The following is a 26,581-nucleotide window of genomic DNA, read 5'->3' as shown; positions in this document are numbered from 1 at the left end:
TGTTTGGTTGTTTGTTTCATTGGTTTTTGGTTTTTTGAGACAGGGATTCTCTGTATAGCCTTGTCTGTCCTGGACTCACTTTGTAGACCAGGCTGGCCTTGAACTCACAGAGATCTGCCTGCCTCTGCTCCACATTATGAGTTTTTAAAGATTATTTCTTGAATGTCTTGAACTTACTCCGTTGTGGCTGAAGGAACAGAATAACTGGTTTGGACCCCAGCACACCTGCTTTCTATACTATGTGCCGAAGCTCTTAATTTTCTGTTGCCAAGAAAGTAAAACCCTTTTGCCCTGAAGAAAAACAAAGGTCACTCACAGCTCTTATTTTCTCAGTTCCCTTTCCAGTGACATAACCTAGAAGCCTGCCAGGAAAGTCATAGGGCAGGTCACATGGACAGCTGTCCCCTCTGTCTCTGTTTGCCCTGTCAGGTCATGCTCTCAAAGCGGGCTCCTCTCACATTGTCACTGGATGCCAGGCCTTCTCTCCATTCCTGCTGCGGGATGTGCTGGCTGGTGGAGCAGGCAAAGAGACCTTTCCACACACATTCCTTTCTCCTTGCCCTTACTTCCTCCTGCCTTTCCTCTGCCAGTAGAAGCCTGAAAACAACCATTTCTAAAATTCCTTTCATGTTGTTTCTTTTCTCAGATTAATTACTTATTGAATTTTCTTATCTTTTTTAAAAAAGTTTATTATGGTGCACATGCCATGGCATTCATGTGGCAATCAGACGACAACTTGTGGGAGCTGATTCTCTCCTTCCACCACATGGATCCTAGGGATTGAACTCAGGTCATCAGGCATGGCATCCAGCACCTTTACCAGCTGAGTCACTTCTCTGGCCCCTTCATTTTGTTTTTACCTTCAAAACAGAGTTGAATTACTATGGAAGTAATATACACATAATTATGCTTTTAGGGTTTTATTAAAATGTGATGATCAGTGAGTGACATTTAAGGATAGAATGATCTCATAGATATAATTGTATTTATTTTTATGTTCATTGTATTCATATGTATGTGTCGATGTGTGTGTGTGTGGTGTGTGTGTGTGTGTGTGTGTGTGTTTGAAGGGGGTTCTGTGTAAGCCAAAAGCCAACATCAGATGTCTGTGTCTATTTTCTCCCTTATTTTTTGAGGCAGGCTCTCAGGGAACCTATACCTCACCAATTTGGTAAGACTAGTTAGCCATCAAGTCCTAGATTATATGTACGCTCCTCCACAGTCAGGATTCAAGCTTAGGTTCTCATGCTTGTTCAATACTGACCAACCTAGCCATCTCCCCAGCCCCCATATATAATTTTATTTAACATAGAGTCTCAGAAATAAATGAGGATGATATTTTAGTCCCATGATTTTCATAGGGATAGAGGTGCAGAGTATATAGACTTCACTTGAAAGTAATGTGGACTTGAAAATAAGTCTTTTGATTCCAAGTTCTGAGTGAGACCAAGAATGGACCCAGTCTCATATACTTGATATATCCCAAGGAAAGGAAAAGAGGACATAAAGCTAATTGATTAATGTGTGTCACTTTAACTTTGAGTGACACTGTGAGTGGTGGTTAATTAGGTAAGACCATACCCTATAGGGTTCCCCCTTAGCAGATCCTTTAAGGGACCACAGAAGTTAGTGCTTCTGTGTCATAAGCACTAACTAAAATATATAATTTTATATATATATATATATATATATATATAAAAGTTTATATATATATATATATAAACTTTTATATATATAAAAGTTTATATATATATATATATAAACTTTTTATTGATTGTTTGTGAGTTTTACATCATGCATCCCGGTCCTACTCATCTTGTTTCCGAATATTCACCCTTTGCTCCTGCAGCCTTCCTCCCAAAATAAAAACATACACACAAACAAATCAAAGTATAGAAAACATTTCATTGTGGAAGCTGTAGTATGTCATAATGTGTCCCACAGTATATCCCTCTGTCCACTCATCTTCACTCGCAAATGTTCATTGTGACAATGGTATTTTTGAAAAGGAGAAATAAAAATCACTTGTAATGTACTAGACAAAGTATTTGTTGCTAATAAGACAGGTGATTTCTTCTGACTTATCTAATCCTCCCCAAAGTAAACCTAGACATGTTCCTAATCGCCCCCACATACTCATAAAATAGACCCATATCACATCACTACCCCACACGAATCAGCTCCCATTCCTGACTTCTAATGGGACACCAAGAATTGCCAGCTCCTGGTAATGAATAGCCATGTTGCTTTGGGAAAGATTACATTGTGTCTGGACCATAATTTCCCAGGAAATTTTAAAATTTTTATTTGTAAAAGTGTCCATTTATGTGGTTTAATTTGTGTGTCTTTTCTTTTGGGAAATGAGTTCTTTGCGTTTTTATTGCCTATGTTGTAGAAGAGATAACTTAGAAGCATATAGAGACCAAGGGAGACATAGAGCGTTGTTCTGAGGATGGAGACCAGATACGACACAGTTCAGATTCCTCAGGAACATTTCGTGAGAACATCACAGCTGTGTGGTTGATAAGCCTTAGCATGTTATTTTATTGTGGCATCTATAATCTTGTAATTCCAGGTACTGTTTGTTTATTTGTTTGGTCAGTTTTTTTTTGGTGGGGGCATCTGTTAGTGGTATTTAACCTGTATCATCATAGGGTAGTGATGTGATATGGGTCTATTATATATGTTTGTAGGGGTTGATTAGGAACAGCTCTAGGTTTACTGTGGGAGGTGATCGGACAATTCAGAAGTAACAACTGATTTGGTATATATATAATTGAGGATTCTTCCTTACTTGAGAATGCAGACATTGATCAAGTCTGGTATTTAATGAATTACTGAACTTTTATTTAAGCTCCTAACTTCAAAAACTCCACTCAGGAGGGTGAGGGGACAGTTTCTTTTCATCACAAATCCAGGGAAATCTTTCATATCCAGCAACTAATTTAAAGTATTTCCAATTGCTTGAGCTATATGTACTAGATGTAACATAGTTCATTATTTTTAGCCTTCTTGAGTATACTCCTTAGATATTGAGACCATTTGAGTTTATTGACGGGAATGAATGCAGCTTTGTTTCCTTCCTGTTTTATTTATGCTCATCCAACTCATCACCATGTAACCAGTGTTTTGGCTACTTTGTGGGTTCTTTTCCCTCTCTTCCACCCTTTCCCCCCCTTATCAGCCCCCTAACACTAGATAAGAGGGAAAAAAAGGATAGAGGGGAAAGGACGCGGTACTATAGCTAGACTACTTCTTATGATTAAGGGCATCTAGTGCCTTGGGGCAAGTTTGATCTTCGAAGTCAGGATAGCTAATTTCTTTTTCTCATTTCTTTGCTCATGACTTCTTAACGAACTGCAACTAACAGCATCCAGCCACCAACCAGCCAACATCAGCAACGATAGCAACTCAGCTTCCTGGGGCCCTAGGATTTATATGTCCTCTGAAAAGTCCCCAGAATTCCAAATGTCATACACTCACAGAAACTGTCTGCAGCTGGCAAAACCATGCCCCTGTTAGAGCTTGAGGCAAATCATAATCAGCTGCTGTGAAGAAGCCTTTTATCCCCACACCTGGGATTAAAACAAAAGCATATTCCTATAACATTTCTGTGTTTCCTAAAGAAACCAAAATCGTGAAATTCTCACTACATCTCTGTGTTCCTTTGTATCTGCCCTTGTCTCACAACTCCCATTCCCTTAATCCGCCACCCTGCAAAAACAAAACAAAAAGCCATTTTGTCCTGGAAGCTGTAGTGCATACTGTGTATCACACAGTATACTCTTTGTCCATACATCTTTACTTGCAAACACTCGTTGCAATGAGTTACTGGTCTGGTTTCTGCTATGCTATCAATACTGGACACCAGGATTTTTTTTTTTTTTTTTTTTTATGTCTTGCCCGTGTCATGGAGATCCTGCAGCTTTGGATATTTGTAGACTACAGTGTGATGTTTTGATCTGTGTATATGTGACTGAAAAATTTAGTTGGGTTAATTAGCATCTCTATCCTCTTACTAACCATGTTTTGTGGTGAAGACGTTAAAAATGTATTATTTAAGTAATTTTGAAAGTTGAAGTATTTAATTGTTAGATATTCCATGCAGTAGTTCCCTGAAACTTTGTGCCTTTCATCAACTCTCTCCTTTCCTCATACCCTCACTCTGTAGCTTCTGGACTAGTGTATGCTTTGTGGCTATGAAATTGACTTTACAAAGATACCTATTGTCCCTACAATATTTGTCATTCTGGGCCTGGCGTATTTCACTAAATACAGTGTCTTCTATTTTTGCTCATGTTATTGCAAATGACAGACTTCTATAAGGGAGTATAGTAATCTATTGTATATATTTACCACCGTTTGTTTATTCATTTGTTTTTGTGCTTGTTGTTGTTGTTGTTTTTGAAACAAGGTCCTATATTCTAGTTTGGCTTCAAACTCAATATGTAGTTGAGGATGACCTTGAGCCTTCTGGTCCTCCTGCCTTCACCTCCCTAGTGCTGGGATTACAACATACATAAATATAACCAGTTTTTTGCAGTGGTGCTATCTGAACCCAGTGCATGCTAGGTAAGCATCCTGCCAACGGAGTCACATCCCTGTCTCATTTATCTATTATTCTGCTAATGGGAATTGTTCTTGACTACATCCCTCATGACAGTTTATGCTACTCACTTGTCATCTTAAGCCCTGATCTTCTGGACCATCTTCTATTCCTTTCAGTGTGGTTCCTGTCTAGATTCTGGGCTTTTCTTTGTCTGACCCTGTGGTGTCTCAAGAACCTGCTTTGCAGATGCATTATTTCACCTCTTAGTTTTTTTTAATTCTATATTCAACTCACCCTTCACAAAGTATCTAGTGAGTTCCCAGAAACAAATCTGACTGTATGGTTCTTCCTCTTGCCCATATACTGAGCCACTCCTTGCTTAAAGAACAAAACCTAAATGTCTTGGGGGGGGGGGCATTATGTTGTCTTTCAGTTGATATATTCGTCTTTTCTACTCATCTGTTCTTTCAACTACCCATTCAGCACCAGCTTCCTGGGCTCTGTTGTAGAACATTTGCCCTGTCTGTGTAGAATGTCCTGCTTTCAACCTGTCTCAGCATGGCAATGTCTTCTTACCTTCTGAGCCATTGCAGATGTAGATGTCTCAGCCCATGTCTAGGTTCTCGTGGCTTCTTCTCTCTGTTCCCCAGAGTGGGACACAGATCGTGGCCTCTCATTCATAGGACACTTCCTTCTCACCCCTGGATGGCACCTAACCATACATTCTGATTAGCTCAGCAACCATGAAGCCTCCTCACTTTAGTTCCCTCAGCATTTCAGCTGCTGTCATTGTTCAGGAGGCCTCATCACTAATTCTCAGTGCTAATTACCGATATTTCTTTAGCTCTCTCATTCGTTTTATATTCACTTGTGTCTAATCTTGATGAAACTTGCCGTTCATTGGAATTATGTTTTGGTTAATCCTCATCTCTAGAAACTTGGGTTTTTTTGTTTGTTTGTTTTGAGAGGGAAGTTGTAAGGAAGGGATAACAACTAACTTACTGTGGAATGATTTCAAACACCAGTGGAGGAGGTAATTGGCAGTAAAGTTCTTCCTAGTATCTTTCTGATGGTTGTGAGGGGCCACGTCAGTCTATGAAGGTATGCGGTTATTCCAATAAGGAGGAGACTGGAACAAAGGAGTAGAGCCTAATCCTTGGGGCATTAGGATATTAACCAGTCACAGAAAATGAATGCACCATTTGGGTTTAGGTGTATTTACCACCCAGATTTAGTAAGTCGCTGAGATGCACTGCGAGGCAAGGCCAGTAGTCAATCCTTAGACTGCCATGTACTTGCTTGCTGCTTTATCTGCTGTTTGTGATTTTCTGTTAATGACACCTGTCTCTGTTAATGACTGTTAGTGACACCTCTTACCGTCGGTTAGATTCTTGTTCCATATTAAATTTTGAAGATTTATTTTACTGATGTATGTGTGAGTGTTTGTATGAGTGTATGTTGTGTGGGTTAGGTGCCCACAGAGGCCTGAAGAAAGCATTAGATCTCCTGCGGTTTGTTGTAAGCCAACCAGTGCAAATCCTGGGAACTAAACTCTGGTCCTCTGCAGGAGCAGCAAGTGCAAAGCTTAAAATAATGGGCTCTATTGGCTTTTGAGTTTGTCCAGTTCCTCAGTGTTATCAGAACTCCTGCAATAAAACTGTCAATAACCTCTTTCTAGCTTGCTGGTGTAAGCTATTACGTAGTATTCCCTTTCATTTCTGTTATTGCTTATTTTTTAATATAGTTTAGATAAGTATGCAGGAATGTGTATATGGATACTCATATGTGTGAAGCAACATATGTGTATGTGCAGGTGTGCATTAGAGGCCAGGGTTCAGCCTCATGTCATTCCTTATGAGCTGTCCACTTCGAGTCTTTGAGACAGTCTCTTACCAATCTCCAGGTGTCTGCCTGTCTCTGCCTCCCCAGTGTGGGCCACCACAGCTGTCTTTTTATGGCCTGGCTCTTTGGCATGGTTGGTTGTTTAAGTGGGCACTTTCTTTCTTTTCCCTTATCACCTTTCCTCTCCCTTTTCTCACCTTCCAATCGCTTCTCCCATCCCCCAGCGTTTTTTGCAGTACCAGGGCCTTCAAACCACGACTTTGCACATACCAAGAAAGTTTCTACCACTGAGCTGCATCCTGTTTTTTGGTTTGTTGTTTGTTGTTGTTTTGGTTTGGTTTTTTTTTTTTTTAAGTACATACATACTTTGAAAGCTACATTTGGTATTAGTGGTTTTCTTTAGTATCATCTTAAAAAAAACTGAATTTTTCCCTTCAACTTTAATTTTCTATTTTGTTAGCTGCTTAAAAGAGTTTAAAACAATTACAAGCCATTCTTGTAAACTTCTTTTACACATATATGGCTCAAAGTTTCTTTATGCACTGCCTTATCTTCCCATAGATTTGGCTGTGTTACATTTTTACTGTCATCCTCTTTTTCTGAAGAATTTCTTGTGGGGTGGAGCAGGGCTTACTAAGGATCATCTAAGTCCTCTAGTATGCTAAGCACATGCTCTACCACTGAACTGTACTCCCTATCCGCTTTTAAAAGCACTTAAAAGAATCTTTGGAACTGAAACATGGTTAAGAGCACTTTCTTTTCCTGCAGAGGACACTGCGTTGGTTCCCATCACCCACACGGCAGCTCACAACCATCTGTAGCACTGATTCCAAAAGATCTGATGTCCTCCTCTGGCCTCCACAGGCACCTCCATATAAGTGGTACACATACATACATGCAGGCAAAACACATAGAACAACAAACAAAAACGACCTTTTGAAAAGAATGCATATTTAGAACGTTTATTTCATATTTCTAGGGTGGTTCCAATCTGTTAGGTTTATGTTTGTAGGTATTGGACATGAAGCAGTTCGGGAAGAACTTGGATTTCATTTTCTACCACTATTTTCCTCAGCTGTTATTCTTTCCAGTCTGATTTATTTGACTTCAGGTTAGTGCCCTTTCTCACAAAAAATGTATGTGCTAGGGACTGACATGGTTCTGAAGTTGGGTTCTTTTATTCCTGTGGGTACTAGTGCAGTCATCTCAGGTTTAGGGGTGCTATTTCAGAACTCATACCGATCCTTTATTCTCTGTAGGGTTTACGATTTTCTTCTGTGAAAGTGAAAGAGTCTTAACCTCCCCACCCCCACCCACCATATTTACTTAGAAACTGGTAACTCTTATTAGATGCACCTGCTGGGTGTGCAGGGTATCATCAGTCTAGCTTGGACTCACCAATCTGCTGTAGCTCCAACTCTGGCTCAGATTCAGTCGAATTTTCTTCTGCTTGTCTCCTTCTTGGCTCTTCTCTCATTGCTCATATATGTCCACTTGAATTTCTGTGATTGTGTTATAAGGCCTCCTGGAACTAGGCCTGCTTCCCTGTTTCTAACTTCAGCTTTAAATTTCTGTACATGTTACTTTGTGCTCTGAAGGAGAGCTTGATTTCCATTTCTGTGTCTTTGGAAATTATATGTTCTGTCTCCATAAAATCTTGTTCTCTGGTCTGCTCTAATCCCCTTCTAAAGGCTTTTCATTATGTTCTGTTCATACTGTTGCTCTCATTACTGCCTGGCGGGTATTTAGGTTTCCAGTAGCTACACTCCTTAAATGAACATTCCACTTTCTTGTCAGTTATGTTGACGTTCAGGTCTGGTGTTCAAGGAGCCTGTGTCCCTCAAGTATTTGGTATGAAAGAAGATTGGCCGTGCTCTGCTACAGAGGCTCTGCTACAGAGTACCCTGGGCCAGCACACTGGCCCTGTCAAATGGCATCTTAGTCACTTGAGTGCTATTGAGACCAAACCCACTTCTTAAGGCTGAAGCCAGCCTTTCCATCTGTTTTGTCCCTACTGCCAGTAGGAGTCACAGTTGCCCTGTGTTGAGCTGTGCCTAGATCTGGGTCTCCATAGTACTCACACCAGGACTCTAGCAGCATCTGCGGTGTATTGTTTAAACCGTGAGGGAGCAAAACCTGGTGTCTCCATGGAGTAACTGTAGGACACACTCAAAGTGCTCAGCTCTGAGACACAGCACAGTTATGCAGACCTGTGATTGGAGGAATCCAGGATAGCCATAGGCATCCTAACAGGATGCCTATGATGGGATGCCTTTGAATGATGTCACTTATGTGGAACACTGCAGTTGGTGTCCTTTGTATTGTAGGTCACTGGCTGGTTAGTATTTATACTACCAGTTCGGTCTGCCTACCAAAACTAAAGTAGTATAAGACAACCTATAGTCTAGATTAAAGGACTGTAGGATAATCTACAGTCCATAGATGGAAATTATTTCTCACTGTGTAATAAAGCCATGCTAATAGTTCTCTTTATTACTAAGGCAGATAAGACAGAAACCTGAACTTTACAGAAAATTTCTCTTTAAAATATTTTGGATATTTACTTGCATTTTTAAATTTTCTCTTTGCTCTTAAATTGGCATCTTTACATTCTTTGTCTTGTAGGTTAGCATGGCATCACTGAAAGAACTAGACCAGCGACTCTTTGAAAATTACATTGAGGTAAAAGCAGATCCTATTGTTGGATCCTTGGAACCTGGGATATATGCAGGCTATTTTGATTGGAAAGACTGTCTGACTCCAACAGGTAAGTTTAGAAGCATTCTTGGCTTCTCAAAATGCTACCTAGGGTGATGATACAAATAGGTTTCTGTCTGCCAAGATGTAGTTAAACTGTTTTTGTTTATATTCATTATTTCCTGTTCTTACCAAAGACCGGGCCATTAGTTAGTTTTAGTTATTGATTTAAATAATTTTTAAAATACTATTCCTTTTCAAAAATTTATTTTTCTTTCATAAATTACATCCTAATTGCAGTTCTCCCTACTTTCTTCCCTTCAGTCTTCCCCCCTCACTTTCCCTCTCCCACAGATACACACACACACACACATACACACATACACACACACACACACACACACACACATACACACACACACACACACATACACACATACACACACACACACACACACACACACACACACACACACACACACACACACACACACCCCTGCTTCTCCTCAGAAAGGAGCAGGCCTCGCAGAGACATCAACCAGACATGGCATAACAAGCTACAATAAGACCACACACATATCCTCATATCAAGGCTGGATAAGGCAATGCAGTAGAAGGAAAAGGGTCCTTTTCCTTGGAAAGGCAGGCAAAAGAGTCAAAGACAGCTCCCACTGCCACTGTTAGGAATCCCACAAGAAGACCAAGCTACACAACCATGACAGATATGCAGGTGGCCTACATCAGATCCATAGAGGCTTCCTGATTGTTCTCTGCTACCCCCCAGGAGTCCTGGTCAGTTGATTCTGTGGGCTATGTTCTTATGGAGTCCTTGATCCCTCTGGTTCTTCCAGTTCTCCCCGCCTCCCCCTTCTCCGCTGGACTCTGCGAGCTCCACCTAATGTTTGGCTGTGGGTTTCTGCATCTGCTCTCATCAGTTGCTGGATAAAGTCTCTCTGGTTTCTCTGATGATGATTCTGCTAGGCTCTGGTCTCAGCACACCCTTCAGGCAGGACCAGTTAGTAGATTGAAGGTTTTGTGATTGGGTTGATGTCTGGTTCAGGCACCTTGTCCCCCGTTGGTGGGAGTCTTTGCTAGGGTCACCTTCATAGATTCCATGGAGTTTCCGTTGTACTGCTTTTCTATCTCGACCCCATTCCAATTGTCTCTTTCAGTATTCTCTCTCTCCACCACTCCTCCCCCAACACCTCACCCCTCCTGTGCCTATCCTCTCCCTGCCTTCTCATCCCCAGTCTACCTACAAAAAACTATACTATTTTCTCTTCCGAGGGAGATCCTCGCATCCCTCCTTAAGTCCTCCTTAGCCTTTCTGGATTGTAGCCTGATTATCCTTTACATTTAATATACACTTATAAGTGAGTACATACTATGTTTGTCTTTCTGGGTCCGGGTTCCCTCACTTAGGATGATGTTTTCTAGCTCCATTCATTTGCTTGATAATTTCATGCTGTCAAGAAATAATCATACTGAGTGTTGAAATCAATAAATAGAAACAAAGAGAACAATACAAAGAATCAATGAAACAAAGAGTTGGTTCTTTGAGAAAATCAAAATAGACAAATCGTTATGGAAACTAACTAAAAGACAGAAAGAGAATATCCAAATTAATAAAATTGAAAATGAAAAAAGGGACATAGCGGCAGACACCAAGGAAATCCAGAGATTCATAAGGACATACTTTAAAAACCTGTACTCCACCAAATTTCAAAATCTGAAAGAAGTGAATCATTTTCTTCATAGGTACCACTTACCAAAGTTAAATCAAGATCAGATAATTTAAATAGACCTATAACCCCCACTGAAATTTAAGCAGTCATTAAAAGTCTCCCAACCAAAAATGATGTTAGCAGATAATTCTACCAGACTTTCAAAGAGGAGTTAACGCCAGTACTTCTAAAATTATTCCACAACATAGAAACAGAAGGAGCATTGCCCAATTCATTGTATGAGGCCACACTCATCTGAAACCTAAGTCACATAAAGACTCAACAAAGAAAGAGAATTACAGACCAATAGTTCTTATGAATGTAGATGCAAAAGTACTCAATAAAATACTTGCAAACCTAATTTAGGAACATATAAAAAAGTCACCTGCCATGATCAAGTAGGCTCTATCCCAGAGATACAGGAATGATTCAACATATAAAAATAAGTAAATGTAATCCACCATGTAAACAAACTGAAAGGAAAAAAAAAACAAACACATAGTCATCTCACTAGATGCTGAAATCTAACACCCTTCATGATAAAAGCCCTGGAGAGATTAGGGATGCAAGGGACATACCTAAACATAATAAAGGCAATATACAGGAAACCGATAGCCAGCATCAATTAAAGGAGAGAAATTCAAAGCAATTCCACTAAAATCAGGAACAAGACAAGGTGGTTCACTCTCTCCATATCTATTCAATGTAGTGCTTCAAGTTTTAGCTGTAGTAGCAAGACATCTAAAGGAAATCGAAGGAATACAAATTGGAAAGGAAAAAAAGTCAAAGTATCATTATTTCTAGATGATATAATAGTATACATAAGTTACCCTAAAAATTCCACTAGGGAGCTGCTACAGCTGATAAATACTTTCAATTAAATGACTGGATACAAAATTAACTTAAAAAAAATAAACAAACAGAATTCCTCCTATATACAAATGATGAATAGACTGAAAAAGAAATCAGGGAAACAACATCCTTCACAATAGCCACAAATAAAATATCTTGGAGTAACTAACCAGGTGAGTGAAAGACTTGTATGACAAAAACTTCAAGTCTTTGAAGAAAGAAATTGAAGAAGATATCAGACAATGGAAAGATCTCCCATGCTCATGGAGCCATAGGATTAACACAGAAAAAAAAAAAAAAAAAAAAACAAAAAAAAAAAAAAAAAAAAAACAGCTGTCTTGTCAAAAGCAATCTCCATATTCAGTGCAGTCCCCATCAAAATTCCACCACAGTTCCAAGACCTTGAAAGGACAATACTCAACTTCATATGGAAAACCAAAAACCCCAGGATAACTAAAGCAATCCTGAACAATAAAAGAACTTCCAGAGCTATCACAACCTCTGATCTCAGGTAGTACCACAGTACAATAATAATAAAACCCATTAGCCCAAAACCAGACACATTGATTAATAGAATCAAACTGAAGACCCAGACATAAATCCACATGCCTATGAACCCCTGTTTTTGTTTTTGTTTTGTTTTGGTTTTTGTTTTTTCTTTTTTATAAAGAAGCCAGAAAAACATCCTGGGAAAAGAAAGCATCTTCAACAAAAACTTTACTTTCTTTGTCTCTCTTATTGTCATGCAGGCTGATCCTTGAGTTGTATAAAAACAGTTCCATAGTAAATGTGGCTGTGCAGGCATGTGTGTGCAGCAGAATTAGATTCCTTCAGATGTGTATCCAGGAGTAGATTGGCTAGATGCAGTACTTTAAGTTTTCCCTCCATCCTGATTTCTATATTCCTGAGCTAATTTAACTCCCTTCCCAATCCTCTCTAACATTTGTTAATACTGTTTTCTTGATAGCGATTGTGGCTGGGGTGAAATGAACTCTCAGTATTGTGTTTATTTACATTTCCCTAATAGCTTATCATCTTGAATATGTTTCCATGTGTTTGTTGGATATTTGTGCTTGCTTTGAGAATTTCTATTCATTGTCCATTTATTGATTGGGTAATTGAGGGCATTGGGGGAGGTTTGCCCTCAGTCAAAATTGATATAACCATTCTAAAATATTTTGGTTAACAATCTTAATAGTAGTTTTAGAGTTTCCATCTACAGAAAGTGAATTGTACAGACCACATAGGAAACTAATTACTAATTATAAGAGTTACAGTAAATTGTGTTTCCAATACTATATGCAGTAAATTTTAAAACCCAGGTGATTAACTTCATAATTTAAGAAGAAATTTCTGTTAAAATCATAGCTATGTTTTTTCTAACCTGACAGATACTTATATCTTTTTTATTGATGTGTATGCCACAGAGATTGTTCTTGCTGGTTCTGCATCACATAACTGACTGTTCTTAAGATTTTAGTTGTTCTAATATCTGTGACTATGAGGAACTTCTTGAGTATTTAAATTTTATGAATTTTAGCAAAATTGAAAATAGTGCTGGTCTTTCATTGTCAAATGCACATGCAAGGTCATTGAAGCATATTGAAAAGCTTTCTTTAAATATTTTCTGTTTTTAGCTGTTTTTAAATTTGTAACACATATAAATTTAAGTTTATTAACATTCTTTAAAGTATTTAATAAATAAATTTAAATTTAACCATTTTATTCAAGTAAAGTACATAACTTATTTTTAATTCAAGTGCTTTATATTAGTAGTGATATGTAGATTTCTGATGAGGATGGAAAAATTCACAGGTATTATGACATGCAATGTCTAGTACTACTCTGGAGTCATACCTCAGTGAAAATATTGAGTAGGTGATGTCTGTGGTCTAGAGCAACATGATTCCAACTCCTCAAGCTGGGTCAGATGCATCCCATAGTGGCCTGACTCATGATTAGGCCGTCTGCTGCCGGGTGACTCATAAGTCGCACACGGAATATATGTACACCACTCGTGCACAGTAAGTACACAGCTCTTCCCTGTTTGTGTCTGCTTCCCCCAGAGCAACTTCGGCTCTGTATTCATATCTTTGCCCTCAGGGTCTAGCTGACATATTTTCACTGAGCTGTGTGAGAGACATAGCCTGTTCAGTTGCCGTGTATTATATCTTGTAACATGAATCAATCTTTTGGAACTCAGGCTCCACGTAGAATTTCTAGAAAATAAAAAAGATGCTAGGAGAATGAGGATAAGGAAAAGTTGGATTTTTCATTTGATTTTTAAAAGCTTGAACACAAAAGACAACCTTGCTGTTGCTCCCTAACATTCATTAAAGTAAATGTTCGTGGCTTTCTGCCTTCTCCTCTGTACTCTCATTCCTCTGTACTGCTATGAGGAAATGTCTCCAACCAGGTAGTTCATAAAGAATGAGGTTGGGAGTGTAAGATCAAGGTGTGGTGATTCAGAGGTACTGTGGCTGCATCCTTCAGAGAGGGCAAAGCCTGTATCCTCATACCAGGGAAGGATGTCAGAGAAGAGGCTAACTACTCAAGATCCTTTATAAGGCAGTCCTCCATTGACCTTTCCAAATGATGTTCATGTGAGTTAACATTATTTATAATCACGGGTATAGTGCATTGCTGTATTCATTGCAGCCAGTAAGCATAATGAGTGGGTGACTCATATCATCTCTGGATATACAGAAAAAGAAAGGCATGATTGATGTCAACAAGTAAAATTGTGCTACCCCATTTAATTCAACTAAATGTTTTAGTATTAATTCCCATACAAGTAAAATACTTCTGCTAACACTTCAAAAGAATCAGTTGTAAGGATGACTGGTAAACTATAAATGACCTTTGAAGTTTTTCTCCCTAAATACCTCCTGGTTTTTTAGGCAATGGATTCCAACAGTCAGTTCCCTCTGTTGCCACCTGTGTGTGCCCCCTCTCTCTCCCTTCCTCCCTCCCTCTAGCCTGTGGAGAGGCTGTCCCCACACTCACTCTACCTATTCTCAGGCCTTGCTTCCTTTGCAAGCTGATGTTAATTGGAGACAGTGGGATAAGGGTGGGATCACACGTTCACTTCCCCTTCTTAGCACTGGGACGCAGCCTGGCTTGAACCTGTCTAGGCACTGGGCACGCTGCCACAGTCAGTTCATATGTGCATCAGTCCTGTGGTGTCTGGAAGACACTGTTTCCTAGGAATCACCCATCCCCTCTGTTTCCAACAACCTTTCCTTCTCCTCTTTCATAAAGCTCCCTGAGTCCTGAAGGGAGAGGATTGATTACAATATCCCATTTAGGACTGAGTGTTCCAAAAACTCCTATTCTCTGCACATTGTCCAGTTGTGGGTCTCTGTGTTTATTCCCATCTACTGCAAGAGGAAGCTTTTCTGATGATGGCTGAGCAAGGCACTGATTTATGAATATAGCAGAATGTCGTTAGGAATCATCTTATTGCCTTGTTCCTTTAGCAGAACAGTAGTATTTGGTTTTTCCCCTGTGCCCATTGTCTTTCCAGTGTCAGGTTCTTGGCTACCTGAGTAATGTCCGACATGATTCCATCTCGTGGAGTGGGCCTTAAATCCAGTCGAGAGTGGTTGGTAGCCCCATATTTGTGCCATTGTTGCATCAGCATATCACAGTGACAGTCACCATTGTAGCTTGAAGGGTTTGTAGCTGGTAGGTGTTTACCTTTTCCTCTGGTATTGTACACCCGTCCATCTGTAACACTCGTCAGGAGGAGTGAGGGCTGTAGTTAGACACCAGCTTGACTTCCCTGTGTTCAGTGAGATATGGAAGTGTTATCAGCAATAGCTGTCAGTTTATGGAGAGCAACCAATAGCTTTGGCAATAGCCTGAGATATTTGGAGGTTTCCAGGGGTTTCCCTTGTCTCAGGGACATACACAGTTTCAGCACTGATCTTGAGCTGACCCTGTGTCCCTCTTCAGTCTCATTGCTTAATATAAGCTATTCTTGTAACTAACACCCAACTGTGCAGCTATTGCCAGTCCCAGTCCATGGCATTGTTTCCCAGAGGTCCTTGCACATAGTCTGTCTACACTGGACTTCCCAACACTTTACCAGCTGCATCTGAGGCTTTAGATAGACACAGCATGTACCTTCACTGGCTTGAACCTGGTCCAGAGTTCTCTCCTAGTGTTCCCCTGGCTCTTTGCCCTGCCTGGATTTGTTTAATCCTGTGCAGTGTCTACCCTTCATATGATCCAACTCATAGCATGCATTCTCTGACAGACTCTTTCAGCAATTAGTAGGTTCATTCACGAGAAACACCCTGACAAAGGTTCCTCCAGCAAGGTATAATGTGAAAATAAACAGCAACTAAAATACAGTTTAGTTTAGTTTTTAAATGAATATATATTTTCAACAGAATGCCAGATTGAGTCAACTATTCTTATTCAGTGAATGTCAAAGAAAGGAAATGTGTTGATTAAATAACAAAGCAGTTGCAAAAATAAGAGTCATGCAGAAGGATAAGAGTATTTAATATGCACTTAGCACTAAGGGTCTCTTAAAGGTAGTACTGCTTGTCTAGAGACTTTCTCATAATTCTCTGAGCCTTATAGATCATATGCTGTATGCTTAGGCACTTTCAAAACTCTTTTTTCTCTGGATGTAGGACAGTGAGGTTCTGGGTCCTGGACTCCTACTGTGAGCAGCTCAACTCAATGTGAGTGCTGTTTTAGACGAAAACATGCCAGCTAAGTGGACCTTACCCCTGAAGACATGCTCTGGTCCTTCATCCTTTTCTGCCTTGAACTCTGAAGGAAAGTTTTCATAACTCCTAGGACTATTCTTTATTTCACTTGAGAAGTTTTGTGAGGACATTCTGGTCCTATATTTGATCTGCTCAAAAGCAGAAAAGCAATTTCCATTTTCTGCAGGCAGATAAGCATGATTGTTCATCTTTCAAAGTCATAGTTTCATTATGTAAGCTCACTTTGTTTTTCAGACCTCCTTGTCTCCTTTTTACAAACAGTTTAATATATTATAGTCAATGCCATAAAACCATTTGTACAATGCTTTGAACATTTGGTTATAATTTCTTTGTCTGCCAAGCATTTTTCAATAAAGCTTAATTTTGGCCTTACTCATCTTCAATGTGAAATTGATTAACCTTGAGATGGACTGTGGCTTGCATATTTCTTTTTTGCATGTCTTATCTGCTGAAGTATTTATTATGTATTAAATTGATAGCTGTAAAGTATGCTGCTTGGCATCAGGGTAAGCTAATAGCCTATTGTGCAAACCTAACTTATTTTTTAAGTTTTATTATAGAAAATTTCAAACACTTATCAGAATAGAACAGAATAACAAACCATGATTGACCTGTTGGCCAGCTCTGCAGTTATCAGTTCTGGCTTTGTGTGTTCTGTCTGTACTCCTGGACTGCTTCTAGGACCTATTATTTTGAAGTAAATCCCAGATATTAGGTCATGTCATCTTTATGTAAATCACATGACTAATTTTTCCTGAAGAAGCATAACTGATCATAATACCATTATAAGACTTGAAAGAAAATTAATGGTAATTCCTTATTTTCACAAATATCTTGTCATTGTTCAAACTCTAAATGCTTATTGCCCAGAAAGTTTGCTCAGGGTCCCCAGGTCTCTGCACTGCTTTAGTTGATGTATCCCTTGTTTTTGTTTGTTTGGTTGGTTGGTTAGTTTTGTTTAACTCTGTAGGGTCTCCCTTTTTAGTTTATTTGTTGAATAAATTAGGTTCTTTGTTATGTGGATTTTCTGAAATCCTGAGTTTTAGGATTGTTTCCCCATGCTGTTATCTGTCTTCTGTGCTTCCCATAAATTAATAAAAGGCTGTTAGGTTAAATTCTGTTTTCATGTAAGTTTACTTACAACGGAAGCTCCATAGTACTCAAGGTTGTTGTTATGCTTCCTGTTTGTGATGTTAGGATTTAAAATTGAATTCCAGTGTTATTTGGACCATCCTTTTAATGGTTCATGGTAAACTTTCATCTAATGATTTACTACCAATTTGTGCCAAGATATGTCTCTTTCTGTTTTAGTCTGTGTGCATATGAGTGGAGAGTGTGCATGCCCTGACACGCATGTGGAAGTCAGCAGGCTTTCAGAAATAGGTCCCCTTCTTCCAACTTGGTTTTTTAAGGGAGGGTCTCACGTATTTCTGCCACACTGCATACTCCAGGCTATCTGGCCCAGTAGCTTCCAGAAGTTTCTCCTGTCTCTGCCTCCCATCTCACTCGAAGAGTGCTAGGATCACAGATGAGTAGCACTGCATCCAGTTTTTCTACTTGGACACTGTGTCTTGAGTGTAGGTCATGAGCAAGTCCTCTTCCCCACTGAGCTGCCTCACCTGCTGCTCTTTTGTTCTTTGTTGCTTTAATCTCATTGTTAGTGCTTGAGAAAATATAACTAAGATATGAAAATGTCTCTCCCCTCCTTTTCCCTGCCTCCCTTCTTCTGGATGTCAACTCCAGTGCCTGCATGTGGGGCAAGTTTCCACCACACAACTACAGCTCCAGCCCCCTGATACAGTGCGAACAGACATTAAGATTAAAAGGGATGTGAAGGTTCCAACAGCAGGACCAGGAACATGGAGAAAGGTAAACAAGGAGGCCTTATGTCTAGGTAGGAGAGAGCCAAGCTAGGCTAGGCCAGAGGAAAGCAGGTTAATGCTGGCTGGCTCCTACACAGCACCGCCACCTCTCCCACCCCACAAGCAACATAGCAAAGGGCCATATCTCTTTATGCGTTTCTTCTTCTAACGCAGCCAATAGTACAGTTTATAGTAGAGTAAACTGCTAGTAAGAATGGCTTAGAACATTTATTTCCCACCTAGTCAAGGAAGACCACCCCATGGACAGGAGTTAGACATGAGGTAACCAAGAAAAACTACAGCCACATCTTGTAACCATGATAAGAGTTAACTACCCATTGACAATAAAGAAAAAAGACTTGTGATAAACTACAAGCTGATCAAATGATACAAATATGAGAACAAAGGGAACACAGTCCCAATTAATGGCCAGCAGACCCAACATCCTCTAAGACCAGCAACTCACCTGCAAGGCTGAGCGCTGCAGTGCCAGGCCAGGGCTAATGACTGGCAGGCAGTCAAGGACAGCAGCTAGTAAAGCAAGTCAGAGATGAACAGAGCAGGGCTGAAGGACGGATGGCTTCCCCCCTCCTCAGTTTCTGAATGAGCAGCTTATACACTGGTTGAGCCAGGTAAATATAAACAGGGCAGGGCTGCCGTTAATTAGTTGGGTGTATAGTTAGCCCAGAGAAACTAGCTAATTTCAATAGAAGTCATTTTAGGCTTAGTCTAATTTCTCTCCTAAGTCCTATAATAATCCCCTAGAAAAATAGCCCAATGGGTCTTTCCCTTTCATGAGGCCCCTTGCATGTGGGAGTTACTCTCCCTTTTTTGGAGACTGTCTCTTGGGCCCTCCAGAGTTTCACTTGCTTTCTGGAGCTCTGCCTTCTGCTGTAGCTTTAAGCCTTCTTCTAAGCCTTCTTCTCTCTGTAGTAAAAACTCCTTTTAAGAGTCACCCTTCTGGTTGATGTAGACTTCAGTCTTACAGTAAGTGAGACAATGGTCAAGAGCAGAATCACAGGCTCAGTTGAACTTCTGGGTGACAGGGAGTGTCCGGCAGCCTAACTCTGGAGTTACAGCCACCTGAGACAAGAATGTTTCCCTCCATTCCACCCAGATAAGCTATTTGTTATTAAGGGTTACAAAGTATTTTCCCCATCAGCTACTTGGTTCCTTCATAGGAAAGGGCAGGACATTGTGTCCTTCTTGAGCAATTTCCAAACAGGTAAGTTTCCTAGCATTTTTCAAGGATCATCAACAAGATAGTTTTAGCTATAAAGTTTTATGGACTCCTTATGAACATACCTGATAAATGTCATCTTATTATAGTAGTTGTTCTTGTTGTTTACTAACACTATCCCTGAACTTATTTACTCATCAAGCCCCGGAGTGGACTTGTGGTCTTGAAGGCAGGTGCTGCTGCGATCTTGTGTTCTGGTGTAGTTCTGTGCGCCACATTTGGTGCGACATCTTTGTCCCAGAGGGACCAGCCCCTGGAAGGCAGGAGGGTGTGAAATGAGGGACTCTTCCTCTCAGTTCTCTTTCTGTCCCCACAGTGTCTGCCCACCTCATCTTGCCCAGGCTTCTCTGGTCTGTGTCAGTAAATCTCATCCAGAATCCTGTTCTGCAGTTGGCTAAGCAGTGTTAGTACCAAGTGCCTCTTACGTTCCAAGGATACCATGGTTCTCTTTGAAGCTAGCACCTGCTGAGCACTTCCAGAGCACCACGATTCCTGTCTGACCAATGAGAGAGGGTGTGTCCTTGTTCTCTGCAGTAGTCTTTTCCAGGTAGTGAGGCACTGGAAAAAGTATACATGTATATTCTGTAGTCATTTTGTATCTATTGAACCTGTGGAACTTAAGCTTCTGTAGTACTATGGAAAGTGTTAGGGATTTCCCCCCCTCACTTTACCCCATCTTGTTTATGTAGCTGTAAGTCTAAGAAGCTCTTTCCAAAATTAATTTTGCACTTTACAGCCTTTTGTACAGCAGTAAGCAGTAGTAAAAAGAAGAGGTCCTGCAGAACCCTGGTTGGGCATACTTTCTCATGTCTCTATTTAGTGCTCGCTTGTGACCTGTTACACTGTGTTGTGCTAGACCTGAGCTTACTGTTTCTCTTCAATAGTTCTGGCTATAAGTGTTCACAGGGCATCTGAAGACGTGTTCTGCCAAGAGCCCTTTGTCATCTGAGCAGACCCATTGCTCAGATGGATAGCTGTCTGCAAACAGCAGCACAAGCTCCATGTTTAGAACATTGAAGATTTACAGCAAATAATAAAATTTAGTTTGTTGGTTTCATATGTTTAGCCTAGAAGTTGCCATGTTGTCACCCTGACACCTATTCAAAACAAAAGCCTTACTTAGTAATCAGAATTCTAGTCTAGTAAGTAAAGCATATGGCTTTACTCTCGGTATAAAAGTCACTAGGCTCAGAATACCATCTTTACAGAGGGTTGATGACACTTGAGGGTTGCTGTGAGATTTGGATGGGTGGGTACACCCTGTGACATAGCAGGTCCATGTCCTTAAGTTGAACTGGGAAAGGGATCAGTGCTGTGATTTATAACACATATCACAGCAGAAAGCCAAAGTCCAGATGGGTTCCAAATGTTAAATTTGGATCACTTACAGGCTTTAAGTCACCATCAAAGGTGCCTTCGTAGTGTAACCCTTATTTCCTAGGATCTAAGTGATCAGTGCCACTAGTAGGACAGACAAGTCATCTGAAAAAGAAACCCAGAGGTCTTTTTGTGCTCTGCTCAGGTACTAAAGGCCACGTGTGTGTGTGTGTGTGTGTGTGTGTGTGTGTGTGTGTGTGTGTGTACATATGTGCATGAAGGAGGGACATTTTTAATGGAAAATTACTGTGTAATGGAAATTATTGTTGCTAGCTCTGCCCTCCCTGGGATCAGGGTGATTCTTCCCAGCAAACACACTGAGATTTGAGTGACTGCAGTCAGCTTAAACGCCGCTGGTGGCCTTTAGAAGTATTGTGTAACGTGGAAATTTTGCAACCACGGTACTACACGTTAGAGGTGGTGGTGAGATGTGCTTGTGAGTGTGGATATGTACACCCGTCCATGCTGGGGGAGTCAGACAGCTTTTCTTGATTCCTTTCAACCTTTATTTTTCTGCCACAGGATCTCTCCCAGAACCTGAAACCCATTGCTTTTACTAGGCTGGCTGTCCAAGGAGCTTCAGGGATCCACCTGTTTGTGTTTCCCTAATGCTGGGGGTGTAGGAGTGTGCTGCCCCCTTCAGCTTTTTTCCATGGGTCCTAGTGCTTGTGCAGTAGGTAATTTACTGAGCATGAAAGATGGCAGATCAACAGGGGATGCTGAGGAGACAAGATGTGAAGATAAGCCTTTTCTTCATTCATTTCTACCACCCACATTTCAAATCGTGCCTTTGTAGGGTTTGGTTGCTTTTAAATTTCTTTTTCTTTGTGTTCCAGAGGTGTAGGGTAAAATGGATTATAGGTCTTAGCTACTGATTTTGAGTAATTAAAATAATTCCGAGAGCTGAGTTGAAAAAATCTGTACTTCAAGTAGCCTCTCCTTTTATATTTCTATCCATTATATGTTTGTTTTTGGTTTGATCAAAAGCAGCATTGTTCAGATGCTTTTTGTGTGGTTAGAACTAAAAGACAGTTTGATTTTATTTAAAACATTTTTTTTTGAGAATTTTCTACATGTGTATTCACATCATTTCTACCCCTCCCCCTGCTCCTCCAATTCCTCTTGTGTCTCTACCACTTCCTTTTCAAGATCATGACCTCTTCTTTAATTATTATTTAATATATACTCCATTTAGTGCTGTTCATGTGCAATTGTGTTTAGGGCTGACTGCTTGGGTCTGGGTAATGTTTCAGGGGGCTCAACCATGGAGAAAACTTGACTCTCCCTCTCCCATCAGCTGTTAATGTCCTGTAGCTCTTCATCTGGGGTCTTGTGAGATTCCCCCATTCATGTTGTTGTGTCATCTGTATCATCATTATGAAGCTGTGTTTAGGCAATCACGTTGTTGAGATTTCATGGATATAGCCTCCTTGACATGTCTAAAAGATACTGTCTAGCATCAAGCATCTTAATCCTCTGCTTCTTACAATCTTTCCAACCCCACTTCTGTGATGTGCCCTAAGCCTTAGGTATAGGGGTTGCATTATAGGTCTGTCAATTGGGGCTGGGTCTCACTCTTTGTGTTTTGACTAATTGTGGATCTCTGTGTCTCCATCTGTTGAAAAAAGAGGTGTGTGTGTGTGTGTGTGTGTGTGTGTGTGTGTGTGTGTGTGTGTGTTTGTGTGTGCTGTCCTTACCTGGGGGGTATAAGTATTTAGAAAGCAGTTAGAAATTGTATTGGTTTAGGAAATTGGCAGGTTCTCTTGTAGAATCCAAGTCCCCTCCAGCCACTGATAGTTGGCTAGGTTTACAGTACCAAGCATGATTTTTCTCCTGTTGAGCACATGTTAGGTGTAGTTAGACAGCTGTTGGTTACACCCAAGACAAAAGCACTTCCATTTTGTGATTAGAGATAGTTTACTGTGCTGGTCATTGTAGTTTGTAGGCTTAACCACTGAGTAGGGCTATTGGTTACTTTTCTCCCTTGGCAGCTTGCATAGCACCTTCTGATACTTCTGAGTCTTCAGGGAGAAGGCTATCAGGTTAGTTTTACCTCAGTTTCTCCAAGTCCTGTGTTTGAAATGTGGGTGGCTTACCAATGAATAGGATTTTACTTTCAACTTCTGGGAATCAACCAAGGGCTACAGCCATAGCCTATATTGTTTTAGGAGTTTCTTTAATTCCCCTGACAAGAGCTGTGTGTGTGTGTGTGTGTGTGTGTGTGTGTGTGTGTGTGTGTGTGTTTAATATATTTTTCATTTATTCCTTAAGAATTTCACACATGCATATAATGTATTTTGGTGATATTTACCCTCATCTCCCCCTGAGACTCCTCTTAGACTCATTGTGTTTCCCCCAAAACTTCTTGTGCTTTCTGGTTTGTGAGTTTTTTTTTTAATTTATCTATTCACTTTACATCCTGATAGTAGCCCCCTTCCTCTCCTCCCACTCCCCCTTGCATTCCCCTTCCCCCATTCTCCCCTCTTCTCCTCAGAGAATAGGGAGGTCCCCCATTGGTACCAACCCGCCCTGGCACATTTAGTCGCTGAAGAACTAGATGTATCCTCTCCCACTGAGGCTGGTTAGAGGAATGGGATCCAAAGGGAGGAATCAAAGTCAGAGAGGGTCCCCACTGTAGTTGCTGGGGGATCCACATAAAGACCAGTACACACATCTGCTGCATATGCACAGGGGGCCTAGGACCAGTCCATGCATGCTCTTTGGTTTGTGGTTCAGTCTCTGTAAGCCCCCATGGGCTCAAGTTAGTTGATTCTGTAGGTCTTCTTGTGGAGTCCTTGGTTCTTCCAGTCCCCTCAGTCATTTCCCCAGCTCTTTCATAGGACTCCCCAAGATCTGTCTCATGTTTGGCTGTGGTTCTTCACATCTGTTCCCATCTGTTTCTGGCTCTCAAAGGCTCTTGTCTGCAGGCATAGCAGAGTGATATTAACAGTATCAGGGATTCCTTCTCTCCCATGGGATGGGTCTCAGGGCCAGTCTTTAGTTGGCCATTCCTTCACTCTTTGCTCCATCTTTGTCTGTGCACTTTAAGTAGCAACTTTAAAGGGAGGATTTTTTTTTTTTTATGAGTCTATAGCTCTTGGAGAGAGCACTATCATCCCAGGTGGCATAAATTCATATGTGTGTATGTGTGTGCATGTGCATTTACATTATATGTCTTTTTAAAACAATATGATGCCCTATTTATTTTTAAATATTCTTGATACTATTTATCTGTCCTCTCTCCCCCCATATTGTCCCCCTCCCACCTCCCCAGCCAAATTTCATTCTTTGTAGTAACTGTTATCTTCCTCTCTAAAGCTGCCCCTCCCCATGATCCCTTTTGAGGATGACTAATTCAGGATGGAGCTTCCATTGCTTATCTTTTTGTTGTTGTTGTTGTTTCTTAGGTAAGGTAAAATTATTGGTTCCTGTCACTTCCCCTTTAAAACACCTTTAAAGATTCATTTAAACCCTCCCTGTCTCCTCTGCATCTCGCTGCCCTTTCTGTACCACCTGTCCAGAATCTGGGACCCCGAGGGTCTGGCACAGGACCTCTCCTAAAGCTTTTCTCCAGGGTCAGCTTCCTGAGAGCCCTGAGGTACAAATCTCAGGGGACGGAGCTCTTGTAAACCATTAGCTGCTTATCTGTGCATGGCCTGTGCTTGGATGGAGAGACCCATATACTTAGTCCTCTTAGTGAAAGTGAGCAGCTGATAGGATTTTTTTTAAAGAGTGTTAAACCAAAGAGCAGTCCCTACTGAAGTTAGAATTTCCCTCCCTGTGACTCCTCTATGGAACTGTCCCCACTAAGCTTAGAGCGTCCTCACTGTCTGTGTCCTCCATGGAACAGTCCCTGCTCGAGTTAGGATTGCCCCTGCTGTGTGTGTCCGTTAGCACCACAGCTAACGGTGCTTTGTGTGAAGTAATCACTAAGAGTTTTCTTCTGTTCTCTCCAGCTAAACAGCAGAAGGCACCTTCACAGCACGGTAATCAGCCATCATGGTTACTGCTTATCCTGAACACTAGGGTGCCAACTTCTGGGTCTCCAACATTTCCTAAGAATCCATAAAGGAAAAAGTTAGAGGTCTGAGGTGGGCAGAAAGACCGTGGATTCCCCTTCTTTTGTATTGAAATGTTTTCTAAGCCAGAGTTGCCTGGGCTGGATAGACCTGGAATTTTGGCTTCTCCAAAAATACCATTATCCTGTTACTTGTTTTCTCCTACTTCCAATGTCCATCCCATTTGTCTTTCTAAGTGAGGGTTGATCATCTTACCCTGGGTCCTCTTTCTTGTTTATCTTCTTTAGGTGTATAGATTTTGGTATGTTTATCCTATCTTATAGGTCTATATAAGTGAGTATATATCATGTGTGTCTTTCTGCTTTTGGGATACCTCACTCAGGATGATCGTTTCTAGGTCCCACCATTTTCCTGCAAATTTCACGATTTCCTCATTTTAAATTGCTGAGTAGTATTCCATTGTGTAAAAGCACCACAGTTTCTGTATCCATTCCTCAACTGAGGGACATCTGAGTTGTTTCCAGGTTCTGGCTATTACGAATAAAGCTGCTACAAACATGGTTGAGCAAATGTCCTCATTATGTACTTGAGCATCTTTTGGATATATGCCTAGGAGTGGTTTAGCTGGATCTTGAGGAATCACTATTCCTAATTGTCTGAGAAAGCACCAGATCAAAGAGGGCCTCTGAAAGACTTTACCTAGCAGTGTATCAAAGCAGATATTAAGACTCATAACCAAACCTTCAGCAGAGTGCAGAGAATCATAAGAAAGAAGGGAGAGTTAATATGATCTGGAGAGGACAGGAGCTCCACAAGGACCAAATATATCTGGGCCCAGGGGTCTTTTATGAGACTGTTTTTCCAACCAAGGACCATGTATGGATATAACCTAGAACCTCTGCTCAGATGTAGCCCATGGTAGCTCAGTATCTAAGTGGGTATTCTAATAAGGGGAACAGGGCCTGTTTCTGACATGAATTCAATGATGGGCTCTTTGACCTCCCCCTTCCCCCGAGGGAGGAGCAGCCCTGCTAGGCCACATAGGAGGATTTTGCAGCTACTCCTGAAGATACCTGATAAAATCAGGGTCAGATGAAAGGGGAGGAGGTCCTCCCATATCAGTGGATTTGGAAAGGGGCAGGGAGGAGATGAGGGAGGGAGGGTGGGATTGGGAGGGAAAGAAGAAGTGGGATACAGCAGGGATACAAAGTTAACTAACTAATATTAAAAAATAAAAAAGTAACTACGTAAAAAAAAATAAATACCACAAAAAATATACCATTATCAGCAAGCTTATTAGTGTGCCTGAGGGGCAGGAAGACAGCTTAGCCTGACAACCTGAGTTCAGTCCCCAGACCCAAGTGGCAGAGGAAGAGAACCACTCCTACAAGTTGTCATTTGATCTCCACACTCAATGACCACACACACATACACACACAAAAAGTAGATACACAAGTTGCTTTTTAAAATTTGTGTGAACACTGCATTGTGTAAGCAGTAAAAAAAAAAAAAAAGACACTTGAAATGAAAAACTCAGCAAGTGGCTATGTTTTAAGTATATTTGGAACAAAATGAAGCAGTTTGTGTCTATCAGAGCAAGTTAAAGAATGTTAGTATGTCTATTGTACAGAGTACTCAGGGTGTACCCTCTTTTTTTTGATCAATTGACTTCAA

General features: G+C 40.7%; 1 protein-coding gene across 1 annotated transcript in view; it reads left to right on the top strand.

Annotated features, from left to right (window-relative positions):
- Positions 1-26,581, top strand: part of Exoc2 (exocyst complex component 2) — a 166,049-nt gene that overhangs the window by 115,283 nt on the left and 24,185 nt on the right. The window contains exon 23 of the mRNA XM_055619046.1: positions 9,017-9,158. Within this exon, the coding sequence (XP_055475021.1) occupies positions 9,017-9,158 (142 nt within the window). The remainder of the gene's footprint in view (positions 1-9,016; positions 9,159-26,581) is intronic.

Source organism: Psammomys obesus, unplaced genomic scaffold (assembly GCF_907164565.1).
Source record: "Psammomys obesus unplaced genomic scaffold, mPsaObe1.curated_primary_1811, whole genome shotgun sequence".
In the NCBI taxonomy this organism is placed as follows: domain Eukaryota; kingdom Metazoa; phylum Chordata; class Mammalia; order Rodentia; family Muridae; genus Psammomys; species Psammomys obesus.
The sequence above is the reverse complement of the archived record's forward strand: the minus strand, read 5'-3'. Positions and strand labels throughout refer to the sequence as shown.